Source organism: Sceloporus occidentalis, unplaced genomic scaffold (genome assembly GCF_023333645.1).
Source record: "Sceloporus occidentalis isolate IW3139 unplaced genomic scaffold, rSceOcc1.0.p SCAF_7, whole genome shotgun sequence".
Lineage (NCBI taxonomy): Eukaryota > Metazoa > Chordata > Lepidosauria > Squamata > Phrynosomatidae > Sceloporus > Sceloporus occidentalis.
In genome coordinates, this window is record NW_028316987.1 from 35,729,533 (window position 1) to 35,756,373 (window position 26,841).

Sequence of the window (26,841 nt, forward strand, 5' to 3'; positions counted from 1 at the left end):
TGCCCCAGAGGGAATCATTGGGGAATATTTGCCTCAGAGGGATTCATTGGGAACTATTTGCCCCAGAGGGAATCATTGGTGACTATTTGCCCCAGAGGGATTCATTGGGGACTATTTGCCCCAGAGGGATTCACTGGGGAATATTTGCCCCAGAGGGATTCATTGGGGAATATTTGCCCCAGAGGGAATCATTGGAGGCTATTTGCCCCAGAGGGAATCATTGGGAACTATTTGCCCCAGAGGGATTCATTGGGGACTGTTTGCCCCAGAGGGATTAATTGGGGAATATTTGCCCCAGAGGGATTCACTGGGGAATATTTGCCCCAGAGGGATTCATTGGGGAATATTTGCCCCAGAGGGATTCATTGGGGACTGTTTGCCCCAGAGGGATTCATTGGGGAATATTTGCCCCAGAGGGATTCATTGGGGACTATTTGCCCCAGAGGGATTCATTGGGGAATATTTGCCCCAGAGGGAATCATTGGGGAATATTTGCCCCAGAGGGAATCATTGGTGACTATTTGCCCCAGAGGGATTCATTGGGGAATATTTGCCCCAGAAGGATTCATTGGGGACTATTTGCCCCAGAGGGAATCATTGGGGAATATTTGCCCCAGAGGGAATCATTGGGGAATATTTGCCCCAGAGGGAGTCATTGGGGACTATTTGCCCCAGAGGAATTCATTGGTGACTATTTGCCCCAAAGTGATTCATTGGGGCATATTTGCCCCAGAGGGATTCATTGGGGACTATTTGCCCCAGAGAGATTAATTGGGGAATATTTGCCCCAGAGGGAATCATTGGGGAATATTTGCCCCAGAGGGATTCATTGGTGACTATTTGCCCCAGAGGGATTAATTGGGGAATATTTGCCCCAGAGGGAATCATTGGGGACTATTTGCCCCAGAGGGAAGAGAATATAGAGGCCGGATTGCTAAAACATTCAACACCAAAAAAGGAATCCATTATTGATTCCCTATGAGCAGATATTCCCCAAACATTCCCTATGGGCAAGTTTTCTCCAATGATTCCTTATGGGCAGATATTCTTCAATGATTCTCTATGGACAAGTATTCTGCAATAATTCCCTGTGGGGCAAGTATTCTCCAATGATTCTCTATGGGGCAAGAATTCTCCAGTCTTACCCTAACGCTCTGACCCAGGGTGGGGTTTCTTGGGAGAGCATATTTTCCTAAGTATGTGGGCATCCAAGGGAAGGTGAATTTAGTTCCCATTGCAAGAAGACATAAAGAAATCCAGTAGCTGAGACTCACTGGGAAGAGGAAAATTCCAGCATACTTGAATGGCCACTTCAGCCAAGGTGGACTGTGACCACAGAAACCTATGCTGTCAATTCCTTCTTCCCACTTAACCTCAGAGGTGCTACTGGTCCCCTTAAAAAAATTTAATGCTAAAACAGGCTAACATGGCTATCTCTGGATATTTGTTCCCACTGACATAACTAGGACTTAAGTCACTGGTTTAAGTGGAATATAAATTCAATTGACTTTACCAGCACTCAATATGATTATGATTAGGTCTCTATTTCCCCTTTGTATAACCACTATTAGTACTACTAGAATACCATTATTACCACCAACAGAACTAAGGTCCAAAACACACTGCAGAAATAATTCAGTTCAAGACCCCTTTAACTGCCCTGGCTCAATGATATAGAATCCTGGGAATTGTAGTTTATTGTTGCCCCAGAGCTCTCTGACAGAGAAGGCTAAGTGTCTCACTAAACTACAGTTCCCAGAATTCCCTAGCATTGAGCCAGGGCAGTTAAAGTTGGATTATTTCTGCAGTGTGGATTGGACCTTAGACTGACAATGTAGTAGCCTTGTCCAACTTGATCCCTCAATGCTGCTAGGATTACAATACCTAGCAGCCACCCAGCAAAACTACTGTCAAGAGGTGTAGTCCAGCACATGGGAGGACTCCAGGTTGGGTAAAGTGAAATACCGTGATACTTTGTCAATTCATTTGCTTTCAAATATGTTGCTACAAGTTAACTCTAACGAACTGCATATGGGATCTAAGTGTCATTTTAATAAACAGGTGCCTATATACTCCCATACTTACATTTGTGTTACAACTGATAATAGGTGAATTATTAATTATTGTTATTAATATTATTCTTATTCTTATTTTGCTTCAGAAAGCATGGTATGATTCATTTTCACACCAATCTCCTGCCACCACTATACAGGTATGTGTAGAATTATAAAAAACCGTGACATACTTTCTTACAATACCTCATATAGGTATAAAAGTAACATTATTTTCAGAGAGAAGCTGAAATAGATGGCTGCATAAAGTAGCCATGTTTCCTTCTGTTCCATTTTGTTTTGTTTTCTTTAATTTCTTTAACATGTTTTTTATTTTTTTAAAAGTTTATTTATTTAAAACATACACTATAAAATTATAAAATCAAACATACGACCACAAACAGGTTTTCAAATGATGGTCAAAAATTCTTCACAGTACATCAAAATAAGTTTCTTAACTTTCTAAATTTCAGCATACACACACACACACACACACACACACTACTTTCCATTTTCCGTTTTCCTTCCTTTCTTTATCTTACACAACCTTCCTTAACCCATCCTTCCATTTCTACTCCCCCTTCCTTCCTCTTTCATTTATCCTCTCTCCTTTCATTCCTCTTGAAACTTTCTCACTTCTCCACCTCTATCCTTCTTCTTTCTTTCCTTACCATCTCTTTTAACATTTTTTATAAGAAGTCTCCAATATTTGTAAAATTCTTCATAAACGGAAGCTCAAGAAAGATCTTGAATTGCCTGGCTATGGAAAAAAGCGAAACAGATTTATCTACTCGGGGTGGTCAGCCGCTACAAGTCTGTCTTTGAATCCCAGGTTCATAGGGTTGAATCAGTGGTGTCATTCGGGGATGCAGGGTGTTCGTAGCGCACCAGGTGACACTCTAATGTGGGATGACACCACTGTTCTTCAAACATCTGCATTTTGGCAGAAACAGGCTGTGGGATTTGCCTGCATCTCTTTAAAACGCTGAAGAGATGGTGGGAGTGGGGTGAGGGTCAGTGGTAATCTAAGTACTGTACATTAACACTTATTTTTAAAAAGGAACTATCCCCTGGTGAAAGGCAAAAACACAATCTGTCCAGGAGTCACTTTGTTCTTTCATCCATCCAGCCTTTATTTTGAGCAAAAATAGTTATGCCTGCTAGAATTTTGTAAGTTCTTTGGCATTTTTTTCCTTTGGATCATCTTTTGTTACATGCCCCCAGATTTTACCCTTGACTTATCCACGGATCATATCAAAATTCATAATTCTGACCTCAAAACTTGCCTTCAACTTTTACATGAGGTCGACTTATAGTCGAGTATATACGATAAAACATTACTAAGGATTTGGTATGGGTGTAGTATGGGAGAAGGTCAGGGATATGGGGTGATGCCATGAGTTACTGCACCAACCCTAGTGATGCCACTGTCTTGAATCAAAGTTCCCAGCTCTTTTTCTTTTTTAAAGAGGCTCCTTATCTTTGATAGGTGTGTGGAAAACAGACACAACTTGGCCTTCTCCATTTATTCCTAAGAATAAGTCTCTGTGTGTGTCTTTATGGGTATTTGTGTGTGCCTTCAAGTTGGCTGTCAACTTATGGTGATCCCATGAAATTCATAGGGTTTTCATAGGCAAGGAATAAACAAAAGTGATTTGCCAATTCCTTCCTCTGAAAATATTGGTTACAGTACCTGGTATTTGTTGGCAGTCTCTCATCCAACTTTACCTATCGGACATTCCCAGTGTAAGTTGTTGAGACTTACACTGGGAATATTCAACAGGCAAAGCTCGGTTGGGAAACCAGGGTTTGAATCACAGCTCAGCCATGGCAATCTACTGGGTGATCATAAACAAGTCACACTATCAGCCTCAGAGAATGGCAATGGCAATCCCTCTCTGAAGAAACTTGCTAAGAAAACTCCACAATAGGTTCACCTTAGAGCTAGGGTTGCCATAAGTCAGAAATGACTTGAAGGCACACAAAAGCAAAAGTTGCAGAGAATTTCATTCAGTTCATTTTTATAAGGATGTACTCAAATTTGCAAATTTCTTCATCAATGGGATGGAAAGCAATTGAAATTTTACAAATGTGAGGGTAAGGGAAAGTGAAACAGGCAGATTCACTCATCTCTGATACCTGGGAGAAATAGTTATATAGGTAGTATCATAAAGTTTTAATTATCACCCTTACAAAAATTTGACAGAAAGTTTGTTTTGATTTGTAATGGTTAACTTATCTCTGCATAGACACCATCCAGATTTACACATTTCCCCCAGTGTTTCTTGACCCTCTGAATCTCTCTCTCTCTTTCTGGCTTTTCTTCGCCAACGAAGATTCAGGAAGGACTCATCCTGCACTTTCTACAAGCGCATTGATGACTAAAAAGACCAATCCTAGATAAACAAGTCTGGTTGCAGAAAGCACAGCAGAAAGTCTCCTTGGGTGATGTTTCTGGGTTGTGGTTCTTTCTGCGTTGTCGTTTCTCTTCGAGACTCGTTCGGCATGAGCTTTCAAAAAAGGCTGCAGCATCGTGGATAGTGCATCTCCATGCCTCCCGATGCGAGGCCAGGGCGGACCATGGTTGGTGATCAGTTTGGCTGAGTCTGAGATGTTGTTTCAGAGAGTCCTTGTATCTCTTCTTTGGAGTGCCCCTCTTTTGCTGACCTCTGAATACCGTTATTGTAGAAGTTGGCAGATTGCATCTTATGAGGATTTAGACTTTAGTCACGTCTGGCACAACTTGTCACAAAAATAAATGACACAATGAGCTGATTTTCTCAACACCATGCACTTAGGGACCAATGATGACACAGACAAAATTTCATCAATGTACCATAATAACTTCTGAGTGATAATTATTACTTTACGATACCCCCTCATAAGGCGCAATCTGCAAACTTTTACAATATCAGGTATTTGGAGAGTCAAGAAATGCTGGGGAAATTGTGTAAATCTGGATGGTGACTATGTAGAGATAAGTTAACAACTACAACTGAAAACAAACTTTCTATCATATTTTTAAATGGTGATAATTAAAACTTTACGATAGTCTCTTGTACACATCCATATCAACAGTATCAACAGTATCATTTATGAGAATGGAATTAATTTACCTTCAAAATGCTACAGAAATCTGGAAAATTGGTTTGATTGTAATTTTATGAGACAACAAAAAATGATTCCCAGATTGTTGTGCAGACCACAACAGTTATGTAGTGTTATCTCTACCTCTCTAAAAGGTTGTTGTCAGTGCACAGGTCCAAGTTCTAAAGGAGAGAACAATCATGCCAATGGTGAAGTGAAGACAATGTGAATAGCACAGACTTTCCAGAGCACAGAAAAAGAACAAGTCAGTCACTTTTATTGTATATAATTACACATTTTCATAGTTCTACCAGAGGGGAAAAACTGAACACACTGATCACATGAATTGATGATACACACAACTTTCTGTTGTTGCTGTGTGCTACAAGTTGTTTCTGGCTTACGGCAATCCTAAGGCTCATAGAGTTTTCTAAGGCTGAGAGTGTGTGACTTGCCCGAGGGCATTTGGTGGGTTTCCTCAGCCAAGCGGGGATTTGAACCTTGGTTTTTAGAGTTGTAGTTCAACATTCAGACCAATACACCACACTGGAGGATATCACACGGGATGGGAGGCTCTCAATTTCGAAAGAGAAGATAGCGAGGTCAATTCGAAAATTCATGCAATTACATGATTACTTATCACAGTTTAAATTCGCTGTAATGGCCTCCCCGAACGCGACCCAGATTCTGTGCGAAGTAAGCCATCACATCGGTGGGTTAATTGCGAATTGGCACCCTTGCGCATGCTCAGTGAGACTTCAGATGACTGGAGCATAGCATATTTAGGCAAGTGAGAGAGAGGAACCAAGGAACCCCACAATTTACAAAAAAGGTTGGTGGAGGTGGTGGAAAGAATGGTTGAAAGAACATGCGCTATTCATGTTAAAACAGCACTCTTGTCACATTAAAATGTGAATATAATGGTTATCCAATAGCTCCCGGTCCATGCCTCTCAATTAGCAGGCAGCAGCCCCTCCCAGCAATGCTGAAGGACAGGCGGAAGCAAAATTGAAGCGGAATTGCAGCATGGCTTCATGGGAACCCCCCTTCCGGATTGGGGGGGGGGGAACTAGGACCAAAGGAGACATGCACATCACACCAAACAACAGCTAACTGAGTGCAAAGTTGCCTAGGAATAGGGTTTGTGACTTCACTAGTTCACTGAATTTACTTAACTGTGGATTGTGTTCGGAGTGCGTTTGGATTGCCAGCAATCGCATGTGGTAACCTTTTGCGCAATAACGTGAATACGCATGATTGCGTTCAGGATGACACTGGATTATCCTTCCAGTTTCAGTCGTGTGATAAACTCTACTATCTCTAGGTGGATACTATACTCCATGCCATTATTAACATATAAAGTTCTCCAGAGTATCCAGAGTCGTAACCCAAAATTCAAACCACTACAACTACACCCTGCTGGCTCCCACACACAACTTATAGCAATGCATTTTAAAAACCAATGCATTGGTTCTAAGATTTTACTGTTTATTTTTTAATTGAGTTTATATCCCAGCTTTTTTCTGGCATGGGATGCCAGGCAGCTCCCATGAAATAAACAACAAAGTACTGTAAAACCTATTTGATAGAAAAGTTTTAAAAACCACTAAACAGAGTTTTTTTTAAAAACACTAAATTACAACACTTGAAAACACATCAGAGCATGGTAAAAAGGTAAAAGTATATCACACCTTTTAACAAAACCATTCTGCCCAGTAACTTAAAAGCCAAAGGCCTGCCTATATAAAAAGATCTTAGAAAGAGAGAAGACAGGGAGCAAGCTGAGACACCTCCATGCTTCCACAATTTGGGAGCAGCCACTGGGAGGCTTTCTCCCCATTCTCCGCAAACACATCTACGATGTTCAAAGATATAGCTGTGTTAGTCCATAGACTCAGTATGTGGCGAGATCTTGGAGCACCTAACTGAACAAAAGAAGTTGGCAGCATGAGCTTTCATAGACTTCAGTCTACTGCATCTGAGGAAGTAGACTGAAGTCTATGAAAGCTCATGCTGCCAACTTCTTTCGTTCAGTTAGGTGCTCCAAGATCTCTCCAGACCTGTGATGTTGGCGGCACAGAGAACAAACATGGTTTTCTTACACAAGGATGTTGTCAATCGGCAAAGTAAGCTGACTTAAGAGCCAGCATGGTCTAGCGGTTTGAGTGTTGAACGACAGCTCTGGAGACCAGGATTTGTTCCAATCTGAGCCTTAAAATCCAATAATAATAATAATAATAATAATAATAATAATAAATGTATTTCTAGCTCGCCTCTCCCCAAAAGATTGAAGTAAAAATCATGTCATCCTCTTACCTACTTATTAAGGTGACTTTGGGCAAGTTTTAGCTTCCATCCGCACCATTTGGAAAACTTTGATCATAAGGAGAAATAGTTGTACCTTTGATTGTTTTATTACAGAAAGCGGGGTACAAATAAAAGTATTATTATTATTATTATTATTATTATTATTATTATTAATATTTCCTGCTTCCAGGGAATAAGCTCCAAGACAAATCCACCATCTTATGTCTGGGCTGATATCTTAAAGGCACTTCTTTGCAAATCTGCATCGAATCCTGCTGGATTCACTGCAATAAAAGTGCATGGAGTAGAAATTGGAGGGCTGGACTAGTAGGACTCTTGGGTGACAACGCTTCCAGTTTCTGCTTCTATTGATACCAATGTGGTAAATTCAAAGGAAGATAAACCTCTTCTGTTAGTCTGGAAAATGAGTGTGCAAAGGGATCTTGTAGAACCTTTGAAATGAAGGAAAGAAAGAAGTTGCTAGCAGGAGCTTTCCTAGACTTGAGCCTCCTCTCTCTACCCACAAAGTCTTGAATCTGAATGCAGTCTCACACATAAATCTATATACCTCTATCTCTGGGATCTCCACTCCGAAACATGCACCTGAAGAAACAGGCTCAAGGCTACCAATGCTCAGGCTACCAGCTTCTTTCTTTCCTTTCCCTACAACCATTCCCAGAATTCCAGAGCGTGGAGCCCTAGCCGTTAATGTGGTATCAAACCGAATCATTTCTCCACTGCAGATCCAGCCCTCCTTTCTATAAACTGAACTCCCCTGGGTTGGGAAAACACCTTTGGTTTCCACAAACGCAACTCCCCCTGCGTCCAGACTGCAACAAAAGATCCGGTTTGACGCCACTTTAAGTACCAAATGCCGCTCAGCCATTCACCGCGCGCTTCAACTCGCTCCGTCTGAAATCTGTGGCTGCCCATCATGATGATGATGATAGTGATGATGATGATAGTGATGATGATGATGATAGTGATGATGAGGGAGGTGATGATGGTGATGGTGATGATGACAAGGGTTGAACTAGATGGCCCTTGTGGTCTTTTTCAATCCTAAGAGTCGATGACTCTGTGGTGTCTGTCGGGGCTGCTTTGCTTGAGAGTCCCTGCATTTGTGATCTCCCTCGGAAAGTGATGGAGACTCCCTCGTTGGATGGCCATCTGTCAATGGGGATGCTTTGATGGTGAGTTCCTGCATGGCGGAATGGGGTTGAACTGGATGGCCCACGTGGGATCCCTTTCAGCTCAAGGATTCCATGACTCTATGGTGAGGATGATGATGGTGGTGGAGGTGATGTGAGGATAATGGTGGTGATGATATTGGATGGTGATGGTGGTAGAGGTGATGGGGAGGATGATGATGGTGGAGATGATGGTGAGGAGGAGGAGGATGGTGGTGGTGGTGTTGATATTGGATGGTGATGGTGGTGGAGGTGATGGTGAGGAGGAGGAGGATGGTGAGAATAATGATGGTGATGGTGGAGGTGATGGTGATGATGATGATGGTGGTGGTGATGATGATATTGGATGGTGATGGTGGTGGAGGTGATGGTGAGGAGGAGGAGGATGGTGGTGGTGGTGGAGGTGATGATGATATTGGATGGTGATGGTGGTGGAGGTGATGGTGAGGAGGAGGAGGATGGTGGTGGTGGTGGAGGTGATGATGATGATGGTGGTGGTGATGATGATATTGGATGGTGATGGTGGTGGAGTTGATGGTGATGATGATGGTGATGGTGGTGGAGGTGATGGTGAGGATGAGGATGGTGGAGATGATGGTGAGGAGGAGGAGGATGGTGGTGGTGGTGTTGATATTGGATGGTGATGGTGGTGGAGGTGATGGTGAGGAGGAGGAGGATGGTGAGAATAATGATGGTGATGGTGGAGGTGATGGTGATGATGATGATGGTGGTGGTGATGATGATATTGGATGGTGATGGTGGTGGAGGTGATGGTGAGGAGGAGGAGGATGGTGGTGGTGGTGGAGGTGATGATGATATTGGATGGTGATGGTGGTGGAGGTGATGGTGAGGAGGAGGAGGATGGTGGTGGTGGTGGAGGTGATGATGATGATGGTGGTGGTGGTGGTGATGATGATATTGGATGGTGATGGTGGTGGAGTTGATGGTGATGATGATGGTGATGGTGGTGGAGGTGATGGTGAGGATGAGGATGGTGGAGATGATGGTGAGGAGGAGGAGGATGGTGGTGGTGGTGTTGATATTGGATGGTGATGGTGGTGGAGGTGATGGTGAGGAGGAGGAGGATGGTGAGAATAATGATGGTGATGGTGGAGGTGATGGTGATGATGATGATGGTGGTGGTGATGATGATATTGGATGGTGATGGTGGTGGAGGTGATGGTGAGGAGGAGGAGGATGGTGAGAATAATGATGGTGATGGTGGAGGTGATGGTGATGATGATGATGGTGGTGGTGGTGATGATATTGGATGGTGGTGGTGGTGGAGGTGATGGTGAGGAGGAGGAGGATGGTGATGGTGGTGGAGGTGATGGGGAGGAGGAGGAGGATGGTGAGAATAATGATGGTGATGGTGGAGATGATGATGATGATGGTGGTGGTGATGATGATATTGGATGGTGATGGTGGTGGAGATGATGGTGAGGAGGAGGAGGATGGTGAGAATAATGATGGTGATGGTGGAGGTGATGGTGATGATGATGATGGTGGTGGTGGTGATATTGGATGGTGGTGGTGGTGGAGGTGATGGTGAGGAGGAGGAGGATGGTGATGGTGGTGGAGGTGATGGTGAGGAGGAGGATGGTGGTGGTGGTGTTGATATTGGATGGTGATGGTGGTGGAGGTGATGGTGAGGAGGATGAGGATGGTGGAGATGATGGTGAGGAGGAGGAGGATGGTGGTGGTGGTGGAGGTGATGATGATGGTGGTGGTGGTGGTGGTGATGATATTGGATGGTGATGGTGGTGGAGGTGATGGTGATGATGATGGTGGTGGTGGAGGAGGAGGTGATGATGCTGTTGGAGGTGACGCTGGAGGCGTGGTCCCGGGATGAAAGGGAGCCGAGGGGGCGTGATGTCAGTGGGGGGATCCCTCCCCGGAGCCCCCATGGGAGGGCGATCCCTTCCGACGTCACTGGGGTTGGCTATAAAGCCCTTCTCTGGGCGCTTGGGCTCACCGTCCTGGGGCTCCCAGTAGCAGCAGCAGCAGCAGCAGCAGCAGCAGCATCGGAGTAGTGCCTGGAGTTTCCCGGAGCGGTGCTGCGAAGAAGGCGATGATGCTGGCTGGGCTGCTGGCGCTGGCGCTGTGGGCTGGATGGGGCTCTCCGTGCCTGGGCTTGGTGGGCTCCCTGCTCTCCCTGCGGAGGGCGTCCCCCTGCGAGCCGGTGCGGATCCCCCTGTGCCGCCACATGCCCTGGAACCTGACTCGGATGCCCAACCACCTGCACCACAGCACCCAGGAGAACGCCGCCCTGGCCATCGAGCCCTACGCCGAGCTGGTGGCCTCGGGCTGCAGCCCCGTGCTGGGCTTCTTCCTCTGCGCCATGTTCGCCCCGCTCTGCGCCCCGGACTTCCTCCCGGAGGAGCCCATCTGGCCCTGCCGCTCCCTCTGCCAAAGGGCCCGACGAGGCTGCGAGCCCCTGCTCCGGCGCTACAACCACTCCTGGCCCCCGGCCCTGGCCTGCAGCCACCTGCCCGACTACGAGAGGGCCGTCTGCATCGCCCCCGAGGCCATCGTCACCCACCTGCCCCCGGGTAAGGACACTTCCCCCCGACTTCCACACTCCAGGGATAACCCGCTTTGGTTCCGCTTTAACTCTACCTGGCTCATCAAGGCCCTGGGATTCTGGGAGATGGAGTTTGTTCTGGGGCCCAGAGCCCTCCTTGGGCAGGTCACACTCTCTCAGCCTCCAGGGATGGCAAGGCCAACTTAACTCCCTCCAAAAGAAACTTGCCAAGAAAACCTCATGATCAGGGAGACACCGCCACAAAGTCCTCCTTGGTCAGGTCACACTCTCTCAGCCTCAGGGGAAGAAGGCAAGGGCAAAACCTCCTCTGAAGAAATGCCCTACTTAGGGAGCTGGGGATGTTTAGCCTGGAGAAGAGAAGGTTAAGAGGTGATATGATAGCCCTGTTTAAAGATTTGAAGGGATGTCATATAAGGGAGGGAGCAAGCTTGTTTTCTGCTGCTCCAGAGAACAGTACCTGGAACAATGGATACAAGCTACAGCAAAAGAGATTCCACCTCAACATTAGGAGGAACTTCCTGACAGTAAGGGCTGTTCGGCAGTGGAACAAACTCCCTGGGAGTGTGGTGGAGTCTCCTTCCTCAGAGGTCTTTAAACAGAGGCTGGATGGCCATCTGTCAGGGATGCTTTGATTTAGATTTCCTGCATGGCAGAATGGGGTTGGACTGGATGGTTCTTGTGGTCTCTTCCAACTTCTGTGAAATCATGCCCAGAAAAAACCCTGATAGGTTTGCCATAAGTTGGAAATGACTGGAAGGCACACCATGACAAACAAAATCCTGCTTGGTCAGGTCACACTCTCTCAGCCTCAGGGAAAGAAGGCAAAGGCAAAACCTCCTCTGAACCCCCTGATAGGGTGGCCACAAGTCGGAGACGACTGGAAGGCACACAAGAACAACAACAACAAAAGCAGTCCTCCCAAAGACAATCCCAGAGCATCCATCAACTGGGAAGAAACCTTTTTAAAAGGCTCTGTGGGGCTTCCTTTTGCACCGAGAGCAAGAGTCAGGCGAAGCAGTCTGTTCCAGCAACAGTGGGGGATTTTTCACTGTGATCCCAACCATTTTTTCAGGGGGAAAACTGTCCCATGGATTCCAGGGGGATTTATTTCCCATAAATGGTCCCTGATATTTTTTAAAAGTATAAATTCCAAGTAGCAAACCTTGATCTCGGCATTTGATTTAAGGGACACCGTTTTTGCTCTGCCATGATATTTAATGGGACTCGAGCATCCGTGGATTTTGTTTTCCATGAGGGTCCTGGAACCAAACCCCAGCGGATAACAAGGACCCACTTTACCAAGTCATTTCCAACTTCTGAAGACCCCAAGGCGAACCTTTCATGGGATTTTCTTGGTGTGGTGGTTCGAGCATTGGATTAGGACTCTGGAGACCAGGGTTCGAATCCCAAGTTTAGCCATGTAAGCCCACTGAGTGACCTTGGGCAAGTCACACTCTCTCAATCTCAGGACAACCCGCCCTCTGAACAAACCTTGCCATAGAAACCCCAGGATAGGTTCCTCTTAAGTGTGTGTGTGTGTTGTGTTGTGTGCCCTCAAGTTTATTCCAATTTATGGCAACCCTAAAGCAATTGTGGAGTTTTCTTGGCAAGATTTGTTCCAAGGAGTTGTGCCCTCGCCTGCTCCTGAGGCTGAGAGAGTGTGACTTGTTCGAGATCACTCAGACAGTTTCATGGCCGAGCAGGACTCGAACCCTGGACTCTGGAGGGTTCGCCTTAAGTCAGAAACAACTTGAAGGCACACAACAAAAACAAAAACACACACAAAGATTCTCCCACTACTCCGCCTCAAAACTCTCTGGAAATTTAGGATGCTCCAGTTATTTCAGGGTGGCAAAATCTGATCCGATTACATTAGAAGATTATTTATTTGTTTTAAAGAAAAACCATCCAGCTCTTGCTCCCAATCCAGGACTCACTTTCTCTTTTTCTCTGTGTATTTCACCCTTAAAGAAGAGGTCAAGTGGCTCGACTTGTCAGACGATGTGATGCTCCAAGAGAGACCTTTGCCTGCCGAATGTCGAAGCACCAACCAAGGTGAGGAAAGGGTCCCCATCCCAACCAGAAAGACAAATTTCTTCACCCCCAAAAATGCCCTCCCAAAAACCAATCCAGACCCTTCCATGCCCTAATTCATAGTTTAAACCCTCTCTCTTTGTCTTGTGTCTTTTTTGCTAACTAAAGATCACTGCAAGTGTCAGAAAGTGAAGCCCACGCTTGCCACCTATCTGAACAAAAACTACAGCTACGGTAAGGCATGGTTTATATTGTCATATGTTTAATTGTGGGTTGAGTCCGCACTGGAGGAATTATCCATTTTGATACCACTTTAACTGCCCTGGCTCAAGGCTAGAGAATTCTGGGAACTATAGTTTTGTGATGCAGAGAGATCTTGTAGCACCTTTGAGACTAACAGAAAGAAAGAAATTGGCAGCACGAGCTTTTGTAGATTTCAATCTACTTCCTGAAGTATGAAGTTTAGGAAAGCGGCCCATGCTGCCAACTTCTTTCTTTCAGTGAGTCTCAAAGGTGCTACAAGAGCTCTCTACGTACTGATTCTATAGACTAACATGGCTATATCTTTTTCATAGTTTTGTGAGACATTAAGCCTTCACTGTTAGAGAGCTCTGGGGCCACAATAAAGTACAATTCCCAGGATTCCCTAGCACTGAGCCAGGTCAGTTAAAGCTGTCTCAAACTGGATTATTTTTGCAGTGTGTTTTGGACCAATGAGACTGATGCACTGACACTATTACTACTTGTTCAAAAGAAAATGCCACAGTTTAAGAGCACTTGCTCCTTAGCAAGTGTACCATCCATATAATCTCAGGTATACAATTCGTTCCTCATCCCCTTTCCCTCCACCACTCCCTTCTCCTTTTGTGTCATGTCTTTTTAGATTGTAAGACCGAGGGCAGGGAACCGTCTAATTAAAAAGATTGTATGTACAGCGCTGTGTAAATTTACAGCGCTTCATAGATGAAGGTTAATAATAATAATAATAATAATAATAATAATAATAATCCTTTTAAAAACATTTCTTTCTGTGTGACAGAGGTACGTTAAGCTTGTTTAGGAAGACATGCTAATAATTGTGTGTGTAAAATTGCAGAAATTGCTCTTGTTTTGAGAACACATCACTGTTCCTTTTATTATTTTAGTCTTTAAAAATGGGATATCTGGCTTTTAACTAATATTACATTCATAAGTACACTGTTACGTCTATCTACCTATCTGTCTATGACATAGGTCCAAAACATACTGCAGAAATAATCCTGGGAATTGTAGTTTGTTGTGGCACCAGAGCCGACTCTGACAGAGAATGCTAAATGTCTCGCAAAACTACAATTTCAGGATTCCCTAGCACTCAGCAAGGGCAGTTAAAGTGGTCTCAACATGGATTATTTCTGCAGTGTGTTTTGGATCATTGGCGTAAAGGGAATTGCAGCCCAGCCATTATTGACAGTATTATCAATAATAATTTCTATATAAATAACAAGGTTAATCAAGCCCATTTTGTTGTTGTTGTTGTTGTTCTCGGTTTTCAAAGGCAGCGGGAATCATAGGGGACAGGTAGTCTCCCAAATACAAGACTACCAGGGTGTATAAAATAAAGGAAAACTCAAACTGGCAACTTAAATATGGACCAGAAACTACTGTTAACTGAATGCTTACTTTTTCATTAGCTTAAGTGATAATATCTTGAAATTGCAGTGATGATTTATGGATGGCGTTTCAGCAAGGAGGTGGCAACTCATACGTTAGCCTTTACTTGTAGACATTTATAAGTCTAACTAAGAGCCAATTCAACTTATATTGATTTTTAAATACATTTTTTTCTTCCCAATAGAATAAATAAATAAATAATAAATAACCATAACCATATGAGGGTGGAGTTCAAAGACATAGCCGTGGAATATCAGCATGCAAAGGGATATTGCAGTACCTTTGAGACTAAGTGTGTGAAAGAAGTTGATGTGCACACTTTTGTAAACTAGTGTCTACTTTCCCAGTAGACCTAGTCTACGGAAGCTTATGCTACAAGTTATTTCACACAGTTCATCCCAAAGACACTACAAGATCCCTTTGCATAATAACAATATGAGTTTAAGTAGTTCCAGGCTTCCAGGAAGATGAAGCCCATTTCATCAAGCTGCTCAGTTTAACGGGACTTAACTCTCTAGTAAGTGTGCTGTGCAGTGGAACAACTCAGTGAGACTTGTTTCTGAGAAAAGTATGCCATAAGCAGTCTGTCTATTTTTCAAAAATTTCACTTACATGGCATTAGCCATTTACTTTTGCTTTATGTGTTGCAGTTATTCACGCTAAAGTGAAGAGCGTGGAGAGAGGGGACTGCAATGAAATAACCACGATGGTTGACGTGAAGGAAGTGCTGAAATCTTCCACTCCTGTTCCCCGTTCCCGCATTCCTCTCTACACTAATTCCTCCTGCCAGTGTCCACCCCTTCTCCCAAATCAAGATGTCCTCATTATGTGTTATGAGCAGCACTCAAGGTAAGCAATGGTAACTTTGCATTGAGCTTGATATTAAGAAAAGGGGACCAGTTGTATGCTTGGAGCTGGCCATTGGCTCAAATGAATAGGGATGCTCCTGAGAGCACAGCAGTCCCCCATGCACACTGGAGAGCCAGAGTAGTGTGAAGGTCAGAATGTTGCACTGAGTTCATATCTTAACTCTGCCATGAAGCCTAGTAGTGAGTAACTTTGGGCCAATAGCAATCAGTTAGGTTGAAGGCTTTCATAGCTGGCATCCATCGTTTTTTGTGGGTTTTTCGGGCTATGTGACCATGTTCTAGAAGAGTTTTTTCCCAATGTTTTGCCGGCATCTGTGGCTTCGGAGAAGATGCCAGCCACAGATGCTGACGAAATGTCAGGAAGAAACTCTTCTAGAACATGGCCACATAGCCCAAAAAACCCACAAAAAACTAGCGATCAGTTAGTTTATTCTACCAATGAGGGCTAAAGAATGCTTGGAGAAACCATGAAATATAGATGTGGCTAGTAATCACAAAGGAAAATAGTAACAATATGCTGCATGTGGGATGTTCAGGATACTCCAATTTCATTCTCTCAGCTATTCTATAATTCACTGACCATGTTTAGCACTCACTGGTGTGTATTTGGTTTTTCAGTCTCCAAGGGAATTTTTTTTTGTCTTGAGCATTTGTGTGTGTGTGTGTGTGTGTGTAACTTTTGCAAACCATGAGGTTCCCCTGAACCTGTTAATTCCTCTCTTTTGTTGGTGGGCCCTGTTCTTTTGGCTTCATAAGCAATAGCACTTGCATTTGGAACATATAAGCAGGACCTGCAACAAAAAATGTTGGGGTCTAAAATGCTCATATCCAGGACACACCATTCTATTGATCCTCTGGTTTGTTGTTTGGTTTTGTGGCCCTCTTACCAATCAGTACAGTTGCCTCTCCTTTTTTCACGGGGGGTCTGTTTCAAACCCCCTCGCGAAAATGGAGTTTCACCTATATTCAAGGCGTGGGTGTGTGGGTGCATGCTCCATTCATTCTCCCTCCATTCATCCCTCTCACATAAGCGAGGGACGCAGGTTCCAAAACTGTGAGAACAGAGGGAGGACTGTATTCTGTGCTCACTGAGCATGCCCATATGTTACAGTACCTTTTATGGGCTCCCTCTTCTTCTTAGCATTTCTTTCCTTTCCTTTTTCTTGTCTTGTATGTGTTTTTTTCAAATCCCAGGGCTCTTCCAAGCTTGAAAATCACTTAATGTAGGAGATACTGTTTAGGCTACATAAGCCCATATAGGTCTTGGTGGAGTGAATTTGCCATTTAGATTGTGGGGAAGAGGAATGAGGGCTCACAAGATTGAAGCACTAGGATTTTGATTATCACCAACTATGGAGTTTATCATATGGGAGGCCTCTCATGCAGAAATGGGATTTAAAACCCAAAATAAAACCTAAGAAGACACGCAAAAGCATGATTGATTTTCAGACACATCAGGGTTAACGTAACATTAAACCGGCTAGAAAGTCGACAAAATGCGATTGTTTTTTTACTTTTGGGATTTTCCAGAAATAAAAAGAGTGACTTTTTGTCTCCTTTCTAGCTGGGTTAATGTTATGTTAGTACACCTTAACAGCGATGTTGTCTGAAAATCATTGTGCTTTTGCATGTCTTTTCTATTTTTTATCCTGGTGAATTTGGGTTAACCTGGATGTCGTCTGATTATAAATCTGCTTTTGCAGGGTTTTTTCACTTTAAATCCCATTTTGGCATGGAATCCCTCCTGTGTGATAAACTCCTACGAAATCATAGGGATACCCCTGTTGCTTCTGAGCAAGCTATGTATTTCCTCAGCTACCATGTATTTTGATAAGTTAATTTTGCTGAGGGGTGGTCATAAATGAGCAAGACTCGTTAGTTTTACAAAATATCTTCTTTTGAGCGCAATGAAAACTGCTACAAACTATCATTCAACCCAGCCACCTGCATTTTTTTAGGTTGTGTGGGAGCATTGCTAATAAAGACTGTCATGATAAGGGCTTGCAGATCAAAACTTTCTTCCATTGCTTAGAACTGTAACTGTAAAGATAAGTTTGGGACATCCTGTATGGTAATAATGATAAATCTGAGCTTTCACATCCATAGGTGAGAGTATATGAAGGTTTTGAAAATAAAGTTGAGAAATTTAGGCTAGGAAGGCAGAAAAGATGAAGAAGGACTTGATGGCAGGTTATAAACCGCCGCTTTGTGACGGTCTGCCACCGCCGCCGTTTACTCCGTGCAGGAGCCGCAGCAGCCACACCGCGCGGCTCCCGTACGGACCGAAAAAGAAGCTCCAAAATGGAGCTTCTTTAAGCGGCACCTCTATGACGTCGCGAGGCACCAGGGGCGCACTCGCGATGTCATAGACGCCACGACACGTGCGGACGCACAGCGTCCGATACGTAAATATGGCGGCGGCCGTGTGGAACAGCCGCCGCCATATTGTACGTACAGAATACATACTAGGGTTAGGGAGGTGCGGAAGCACCGCCCCTTCCTAACCCTAGTACGTATTCATTACGTACTAAATGGCGGTGTGTAACCCGCCATAATTTCAAGTGAATGTTTCATTACACAAATAGTGGGAGGGAAAATGGATATCTGTGCAATATAACAAACATTTTTGTTAAGGCTGAGGCATTTAGGAATGACAATGCATCCGTGAACAAAGGCTTCCAAAATTAAACTCAGAATTGGGGAAAGGTTAGAATGAGTCCCATATTCCATGGATCAGGTTTGCCAATGATGTTTCTAAAGGTCATTGAGGTTTTCATTTTACATGTTTTCTTAAAGGATTTAAAAAAGACAGCAAAACAAAATATTGTGTTTCTCATTGAACTTGGTGATGTATAAACAGGGTTTGTGTTACAGTGGCTTTTAAAAATGTCAGCAGTAATGGTCTGTTGCTTGGAAGAGTGCTGAAGGAAATACCACATTCTTGTTTCTATCACAATATGATGTTTATGATTATAATGTGGGTCTCAGTCTTGGAACAAAGTAAGACCATAATAGTGAAGCTCATCACAAATGCTCAGTCTGATATAGTGCTGTGACCAACAAAGGTATAGGGATGTCATCTGCAAATGCACTGCAGAAATAATACACTGGACTGCAGGTCCAAAACACACTGCAGAAATAAGCCAGTATGAGACGGTTTTAACTGTCCTGGCTGAAAGCTAGGGAATCCTGGGAATTGTAGTTTATTGTGGCACCAGAACCTTCTGACAGAGAAGGCTAAATGTCTCACAAAACTATAGTTCCCAGAATTGCCTAGCACTGAGCCAGGGCAGTTAAAGCAGTCTCAAACTGGATTACTTCTGCAGTGTGCTTTGGACTGTAGATACAAAAACACAGCAGTTGGCTAGTAGCCCACTGATGGACAAAAAGCATGTTATCCAGATCATGGCCATATTCAACTGGAAATATGCAAGCCCAAATGGAATTTATGTGCAATAATCTCTTGGTGGATTGTGCCCTTTGTTTTTATGATACTGACATAATACCCTATGGTAAATCTCTGCTGTCAAACACCAGAATCTAAGAATGGAGGAAAATATATGGTCCAGGACAAAGTACAAGAATATAGGAAGCTAGCTTATGTGGAGTGAGACCTAGTCAGTTTCAATAGCCTAGTATTATGCTAGACTAGGCCTAGGGTAGACCTAGGAAGTATAGTCTAGATTTCCATCTCCATCTAGCCCAGCATGGCAAGTTCTGACTGGCAGCAGTTCTCCAGGCAGATTTTTTCCTAGTCCCACCTGAAGATCCTTGGTGGTTTCTCAGCCAAGTAGTAACCTGGCCCAGTATTGCTTAGCATGAGTATTAATCCACGCAGTAATGCATTTCAATTATTCTCTATATACATACAATTAATATTAATATGAATTAATGACATGCTAACATATGCAGAATAATATTGGCTAATCAGTAACATTATCCCTAGACTCAATATGAAAATAAAGAGACTTGCACCTTGTAAAAATGAAATTATATGATATGACCATTTTTGTTTCACCACTCATTTTTGTCTGTATGGAACTGGCTAGTGAGACTCTTCATAAAATAAACATTAAAGGAAGAGTTCTAAGATCCTTGTGAGAGCATCCCTGTTACCACAGACCTTTTAGTCCATGGGTGAGAAGGACATCCACTGGTGAGGCCCCATTCATGAAGTATCAAAACCCTTTGCCACGATTGCTCTGCCAAAGTTGATAGTGGGCAAAAATGGGCATGCTGGAAAAAATGCAGGCTGGATCAAGAGGGGCCTTGGATCTGCAGGGTTCAAATCTTTCTCATTTTTCCAGCAAGGACATAAAGCAGCCAAGCTATTGTCATACCCCAGATGACATGGATGTGAAATGATTTTAAATGAATACATAGAGAGATCTTGTAGCACCTTTGAGATTAACTGAAAGAAAGATGCATCTGAGGAAGTAGACTGAAGTCTACGAAAGCTCATGCTGCCAATTTCTTTCTTTCAGTTAGTCTCAGAGGTGCTACAAGATCTCTCTATGTACTGATTTTTAAATGAGTGTGGTTTTACTTATTGCTAAACCAGAAGGGCACAGGAAACAATAGAAACAGTGCCAACCGTTCTTCCCTTTCCCTGCCATAGGATTGATCTGTATATTCTGGCATAATCCAGCCAAACTATAAAACATGCAGGTCCACAATGAAATAATTTTACAGTGAAATCCTATAATGGCTACTCAGAAACCAGTCACACTGAACTGAGTTGACTCCTATTTGCAGATAAGTATTTGAAACCTGAAACAGGCTGGAATTTGCAAAATTGATGTTTTAAGTCCTGTGGATGTAGATCACATCCTCTCTTTATGTCCTTTTTGTTTCTATTATGTTTTCAGGTTGATGCTTCTTGATGGGTGCTCTGTTGAAAAATGGAAGGATCCCTTAAGCAAAAGGTTTAAGGTAAGAGCATTTATATGATATGTCTAAGATCTCTTCTAGAATGGGATGTGATAAATACCTGACCCTTTCAATTGTTTATAACGGAAAATTGGCCACAAGTCAGTAGTAAATGGATATAAAGGAACAAAGGGGTAAACATTTTAGATAAACATGATATAATTTAAATAAAACATTTTGCCCATGGTTGCCACTGAATTTAGAGGAGAGAAGAGGAAACTTTCTGAGAGCTGTGGCACAATCAAGGGCTATGGCTATTGTTGTGGTGAACCATTAAGCCAACGTGTTCAAGAAGCCCTCTTGAGCAGCACATTAACCTCAGGCCCATCTGTGTATAAATAAGCTGTTGCTACATGAACACAACACTAAGGCTGATCCTTCTGCACCACAGGATTTCAGGAGGATACATTGAAATGACCACTTCCTTGGCAGGCTCATCAAAACCTTTCCCAAAATGTTTTGGGGGATTTTTGCATTCCACTATTTGTCTTGCTGGAAATTCCCCCAGAGACTTCATGGGCTTTGCTTTACCAGAAAGACAGAGAAAAGCCAGTTTTGCTTTGAACAGAGAGACAGTAGCTTTTACACTTAACAGTTTACTGCACTGCTGTCCTTATGTATTGCTGTCCTTATGAACCATCTCTGCTGTCTTAGGTTAGGTAGAATGGATTAATAAACAGATTTTAATTATTAAATGGAGGGACAAATTGAGTTTTTATTCTAGTGTTCGATTGGATCAAAAGCAAAAGGATGGGACCAAAAACAGCCTGAGGTTCAACAAAAACCTCCTTCTTATGTTATTCCTATGGAGCAGCAAATTATGTTCAAATGAGCAACAGGATTACATTTTTAGTTATGATGCCAATATCATAAGGCTCTTTTCAACTCTGCCTCAGTTGGCCACACATTTGAGTAGAAATTAAAGGCAGAGAAGATTTGTCACACTCTTACATATGTAGCATCCCTACCTGATACAACTACATAAAAGTATTCTGCAGCAGCTAGGCAACATTAGGAGCATGGTAAAGGTGTTTGACTGCTACTGCTTTGAATGCACTTTGCCCTTCCATTTGAGTATAATCTATTCCTTGTTAGTTACACTTATGTATACCCTTTTCTCCGAGGAGCTCAAGCTTACCTACTTTCATTTTATCTTCACAATACCAACCCTGTAAGGTGGTTCAGGTTGAGAAAGCTTGACCAGTTCAAGGTCACCGAAAGAGTTTTATGACTCCGTAAAGACCACAGTTTAGGTCTCCTAGATTCATGTCCAACACTATAACCAGTGTACCACACTGTCTCTCTAAATGATGATTCAGGTTCTTCTGTCCTGAACTGTGTCCCCAATTGGCGTTTACTGTGGAATTCTCATGTTTTGTATATTTACTTTTATGGGATGCATACATGATATAATGAGCAAAGTATCACCATCCCATGTTTTTCCCATTGAGTTTTCTTTTTGTTCCCTGGAGTTCAAAAAATCTGATTTTTTAATACAATCAAACAGCTGTGCAGTCCTCTCAACCCTGTGTAGCTGTACCCTCAAACAGCTATTCCATAATTTATTTATTTTTTGGACAGTTTATGGCTTGAATAAATTACTGCCACTATTTTCTTCTCTGTGGTATGCCCTCCTTCAACAGGAATCTATCCTTTTAAACAATGACTTTTCACCTACCTTTCTTCCCTATTCATCCAGCTATAAAGTGTTAATTAGATTTAAGAGGTGAGAACATAGATCTGCTTGCTGTCTAAGAGAACAGTGCTTCTAAATCTCCCACTTCTGGAAACATTCCTACTTGTGGAGCTAATATTTGTATGTGGATTTAAAAAAATCAAGGCAGGTTCTTTAAACTTTGGACTAAAACCCAGACTGGATCCAATACTCCCCTGGTCTGGAAGCCACTCGTCAACACCGGATGGTGATTTGCTGAATCGAGTTTTCTTCTTTTCCTTTCTTGCATTTTCTGTTTTTTCCACTAATGTGTTTACTTTCTTTTCTTCTTATTTCTTATAGAGATGGGAACAGCGTCTCCAAGAACAAAAGAAGCTGCAAGCAGCTCCTAATAAAAGCCAGAATGCTAAAAACTCTGGCCGCAGTGGAGTACTAAAGCAAAACTTGAAGACAGCCAATCCAGTCCCTGCTGGTCCCAAGAAGATCATTAAACTCAGAAGTGACCAGAAAGAATTTAATTCCAAAAAAAATTGAATTGCAGATTTTCTCTATGACAAAGCTCACAACCTGGCCAGAGTGGTGTATGTGCATTCCTGAAACCATCAACGTAAACATTTATTGCTCTATTCCAAACAGACCTTATTTTCAACAATTTACTCTTAAAAGATTGTATATTCACATGGTAGTATGGGAGAAATTTGCTTCTATACTAAGGTCTCTATTGCACATATGCTCTAGAAGGAGCATTTGCTCTAATTTCCTTCTTCGTGGCAAACTCCACCATTGTCCTTTTGTCCTGAACTATGTCTGCTTGTGTAGTAAAAGAAACTTATTTTTTAAACATTCTTTTGCTAGCTTTAAAAAAAACACGAATGTTAATTGTTGTATATAATTATGTTAACTGCAAATGAGTGCATACAAAAACCAGTTGAACCCAGTTTGAAAGGTTAGAACCATTCTTGCATATTTACCACATGTAATTTTAAAATGTAGAATGCAAATATTTCATGTTCTGAATTGGATTCATGGCAAATGCCAAACCCATCATGGCACAGTGCAATATTGTTTTTAATGTTAGTTTAGCACATTCGAAATGTTGCTAATATTTTCATCAGAAAAATATTTGTTCTAATCCACAGATCCCCATGTATTAAGAGACACACATGTATCTTTTTCATGCTTGGGATGTCCCAGTCATTTCAATAGATGAAGCGAATTAGCAAACAATTCTTTAAACATTATAATTTTTAATACACACACACACAGGAAATAGCAGTTCTACATGTGGATTGGTTCATCTATTTGCAAAGGATATGAACCATTTGGAAACTGAGGGATGCCTGAATTTCTTCTCAGGTCTTTTGGTTTCCACACCTGAAAATATGACTTGGTTTTACAAGCAGTTTTTTGGATTGAGTAAATTCCAGTGATTTTACAGGATGGATGTAATCCAGAGACAAGCGCACAAGAGATTGCATGAATGTAATTAGCTGAACTCAAGCCGAACATGGCCAAAGTCCCATCTATGTTTTAAACACTGGAGAGTTTTAAAATATAATCTTTGCTTGCATCAGTGGGAGCCCTGGAGTTTAACTATAAACAAAACATATTGCCATACATGAATTGACAGTAGAATGTCGAGGGACTTTTAGAAGTGTTTAGTATTAGAATGCATGTCTTTGTCAAAGGCATTTCATAATCTCATCTAATTGTGAGCTAGTTTTATTGGTCAAGGATAAACAATATAATGTCTTGGCCACTATTTTTTAACTTGTTTACCTGTAAGCAGCAGCCACCGCGGCCTTTTCTACTGGCTATACAAACCTTGTTTCACCCTGTTTTTATAACAGGGGTAAGAACCTGGGACCTCCAGATATGTTTGGGCTGCAGCTTCTCCAATTCCACAACTTTGGGCCAATGGGACTTGTAAGCTACAGGCATCTGAAGGGCCACATTTCTTTCCCTGTTTGGTAGTTTTTCATTTAGAACCAGATGAACACAGTAATTATTGTTTGCATTGCACTGATCAGTTGTTGAATTACAACCTTTTCTTCCCTCGTATCCCATGTTCATTTATGTTATGCCATACTGATGGCCTGTGCTTTATCCACAAAAGGTAACTGGTGGTTCAAAAGCTATCTATTTATTTGGCACCCAGTTTCTCTTTTTTAAAAAAGCGAAATCCATTTTAAAAACTGCTCTGGGAAAGGGGAGAAGAGTTTTTACAGCTATAAGATAATCCATGGTGTTCAAATCAGGTTTATTTCACATGGTAATATGGAAGAAATTTTCTAAACCCACAACACAACCCTTATCTGTCCCATCTTGGAAAGAGAAAGATAGGTCTACCCACAGGTTAGTTGAGCATACTTCTAGAATACAGTGGCACTTGCTTCTTAAGTCTCCCATTTTACAGCCTGACTAAATGCTATTCATGCCTAAAAATTTTGAATCATCATTATATTACCTTGCTATTTTAATAACTGTTTTAGCTCTGATGATACTTCTTAGCCAATTTAATGGACTGAAATGTCTGCAGCCATTTATAACACTGCTAGTTTCTGGAATTTTATTTTTCTGACAATAAAAATTATTTTATAACTTGCTTTTTTTTTTTTACATTAAAGGGAGACAAATGTAAAATGATTGTCAGCAGAGAATCTTCATAATGTAAGCAACCATGATTGACATTCTACTGTACAGAACAATAAATATTAAAACCCAATTTAGCTTATTGTATTTTTATTTACTTTCTGTTTTGAAATGTCAGTATAACAAAGGAACCAGTATCAACCCTTCAAAAAAAAATTACCAAAAAATTGAAACCATTTCTGAATATTGTTGTGAACCCTAATTTCACATGGAGAAATATGATTTTACTTGTTATGTCAGCAGAAATGTTTTCTTCTGATATAGACTAAAAAGAAAGACAAATTTGGACAATATTTTTGCTCATCCAGCCTCACTGTGTTAGCCTCTATTTTTTAAAATACTACATACATTACTCTTATGACTCGAAGTACAAGGTGTTTCTTGGAACTCATGTGAAGTTGGAAGAAACCTTGGAGATTATTTTTGTTAGGATAGGATCTGCAAAGCAGATGTAATAAAAGCATCCTGATCAGATGCCCATCCATTCTCTGTTTAAATATCTCTAAGGAGAAGCCAGTACTTCCAAAGGAAGCCAGATCTACTGCTAAACAACTCTCATTGTTAGTAATGAATTCACTGTTACAAAATGTTCAGATAAATTCTACTTCCTTGCGATTTCCACAAATTGGTTCTAGTCCTATCCTCTGTAGGGAATACAACCTGGAATGCTGAGTTCAGTTCTGGGTACCACAATTCAAAAAGGATGTTGGCAAGTTGGAGTGTGTTCAGAAGAGGGTAACCACAATGGTGAAAGATCTGGAAGCCATGCCCTATGAAGAGTTGCTAGGGAGCTAAGTATGTTTAACCTAGAGAAAGGAAGGTTTAGCCATGTTTAAATATTTGAAGGGATGCCATATTGAGCATGGAGCAAGTTTGTTTTCTGCTGCTCCAAAAACTAGGTCATGAAGCAATGGATTCAGGGAAAGAAATGCCACCTTAACATTAGGAAGAACTTCTTGATAACAGAAGTTCGACAGTGGAATATGCTGCCCCCAAGTGTGGTGGAGTCTCCTTCTTTTGAGGTTCTTAAATAGAGGCTGGAGCCCTAGAGGTGCAGTGGTTAAATGCATGTACTGCAGTCACTCACTGACAAACCACAAGGTTGTGAATTCAATACCAGCCAGGGGCTCAGGGTCAACTCAGCCTTGCATCTTTCCAAGGTTGCTAAAATGAGTACCCAGCTTGTTGGGGGCAATTAGCTTACACATTGTAAACCGCTTAGGGAATGCTTAAGTGCACTGATAAAAAATGTACTTGCTATTGCTATATAACTGTCGGGAGTGCTTTGATTGTGTATTCCTGCATGGCAGGCAGACTGGATGGCCTGTGTCATCTCTTCTAACTGTGATTCTATTATTCTAAGATTACTCCATCTTCTGCATGATAGCCCTTTAGGACATTTGAAGACTGCTTTTCCATCTTTGCTTATTCAGTCTAAACATTCTTAATTCTTTCAAACATTTGTCACAGAATGTAATTTTCATCATCCTGGTTGATCTTCTCTGGATGCATTCTAATTTGTCATTGCCATTCTTAAAATGTGGAACCCAGAACTGGATCCAAACCATTTTGCAAATGTTCATCCCCCAGCTGTGAATTTCGGGCGCGCACACACAAATCACAAGCTTTTATATTAACAGGTTGAGTCAGATGACACAAAATCCAAAAGCAACTAGGGCTCCATTCCCAAGCCAACCAACAAAACAAAACAAAACACTTAAAAATTCATAAAATAGTGTGAAAAAAACAAAACACACAAAACACAAGAGCAGGCTATTATATAGAAAACAGAGGATGAGAAAGTTCAGCCATGGAATAGCAGCCTTCATAATGGGATGAGATCCAGAATTGT

At 42.2% G+C, this 26,841-nt stretch overlaps 1 protein-coding gene and 1 long non-coding RNA gene across 2 annotated transcripts; both read left to right on the forward strand.

Moving 5' to 3' along the window:
• Positions 1–1,100: 1,100 nt before the first annotated feature.
• Positions 1,101–5,761, forward strand: LOC149309505 (uncharacterized). The gene is made up of 3 exons (XR_016281912.1): positions 1,101–1,951; positions 2,162–2,212; positions 5,294–5,761. It is a non-coding gene; the product is annotated as an uncharacterized LOC149309505 (long non-coding RNA).
• Positions 5,762–10,706: 4,945 nt separating this feature from the next.
• On the forward strand, positions 10,707–25,037 carry LOC149309506 (secreted frizzled-related protein 4-like). The gene is made up of 6 exons (XM_089532429.1): positions 10,707–11,187; positions 13,152–13,235; positions 13,383–13,448; positions 15,515–15,713; positions 20,602–20,665; positions 22,680–25,037. Exons 1-6 carry the CDS (start codon positions 10,707–10,709, stop codon positions 22,869–22,871), a joined length of 1,086 nt encoding a protein of 361 aa, XP_089388555.1. The 3' UTR covers positions 22,872–25,037.
• Positions 25,038–26,841: the final 1,804 nt, after the last annotated feature.

Bases quoted from the DNA above. Each gene is read 5' to 3' on its own strand.
- LOC149309506 (XM_089532429.1), top strand. From the start codon at position 10,707: ATGATGCTGGCTGGGCTGCTGGCGCTGGCGCTGTGGGCTGGATGGGGC. The intron at 11,188-13,151 runs GTAAGGACACTT...TCACCCTTAAAG, and splicing joins CGTCACCCACCTGCCCCCGG to AAGAGGTCAAGTGGCTCGAC. The intron at 15,714-20,601 runs GTAAGCAATGGT...TTATGTTTTCAG, and splicing joins TGTTATGAGCAGCACTCAAG to GTTGATGCTTCTTGATGGGT.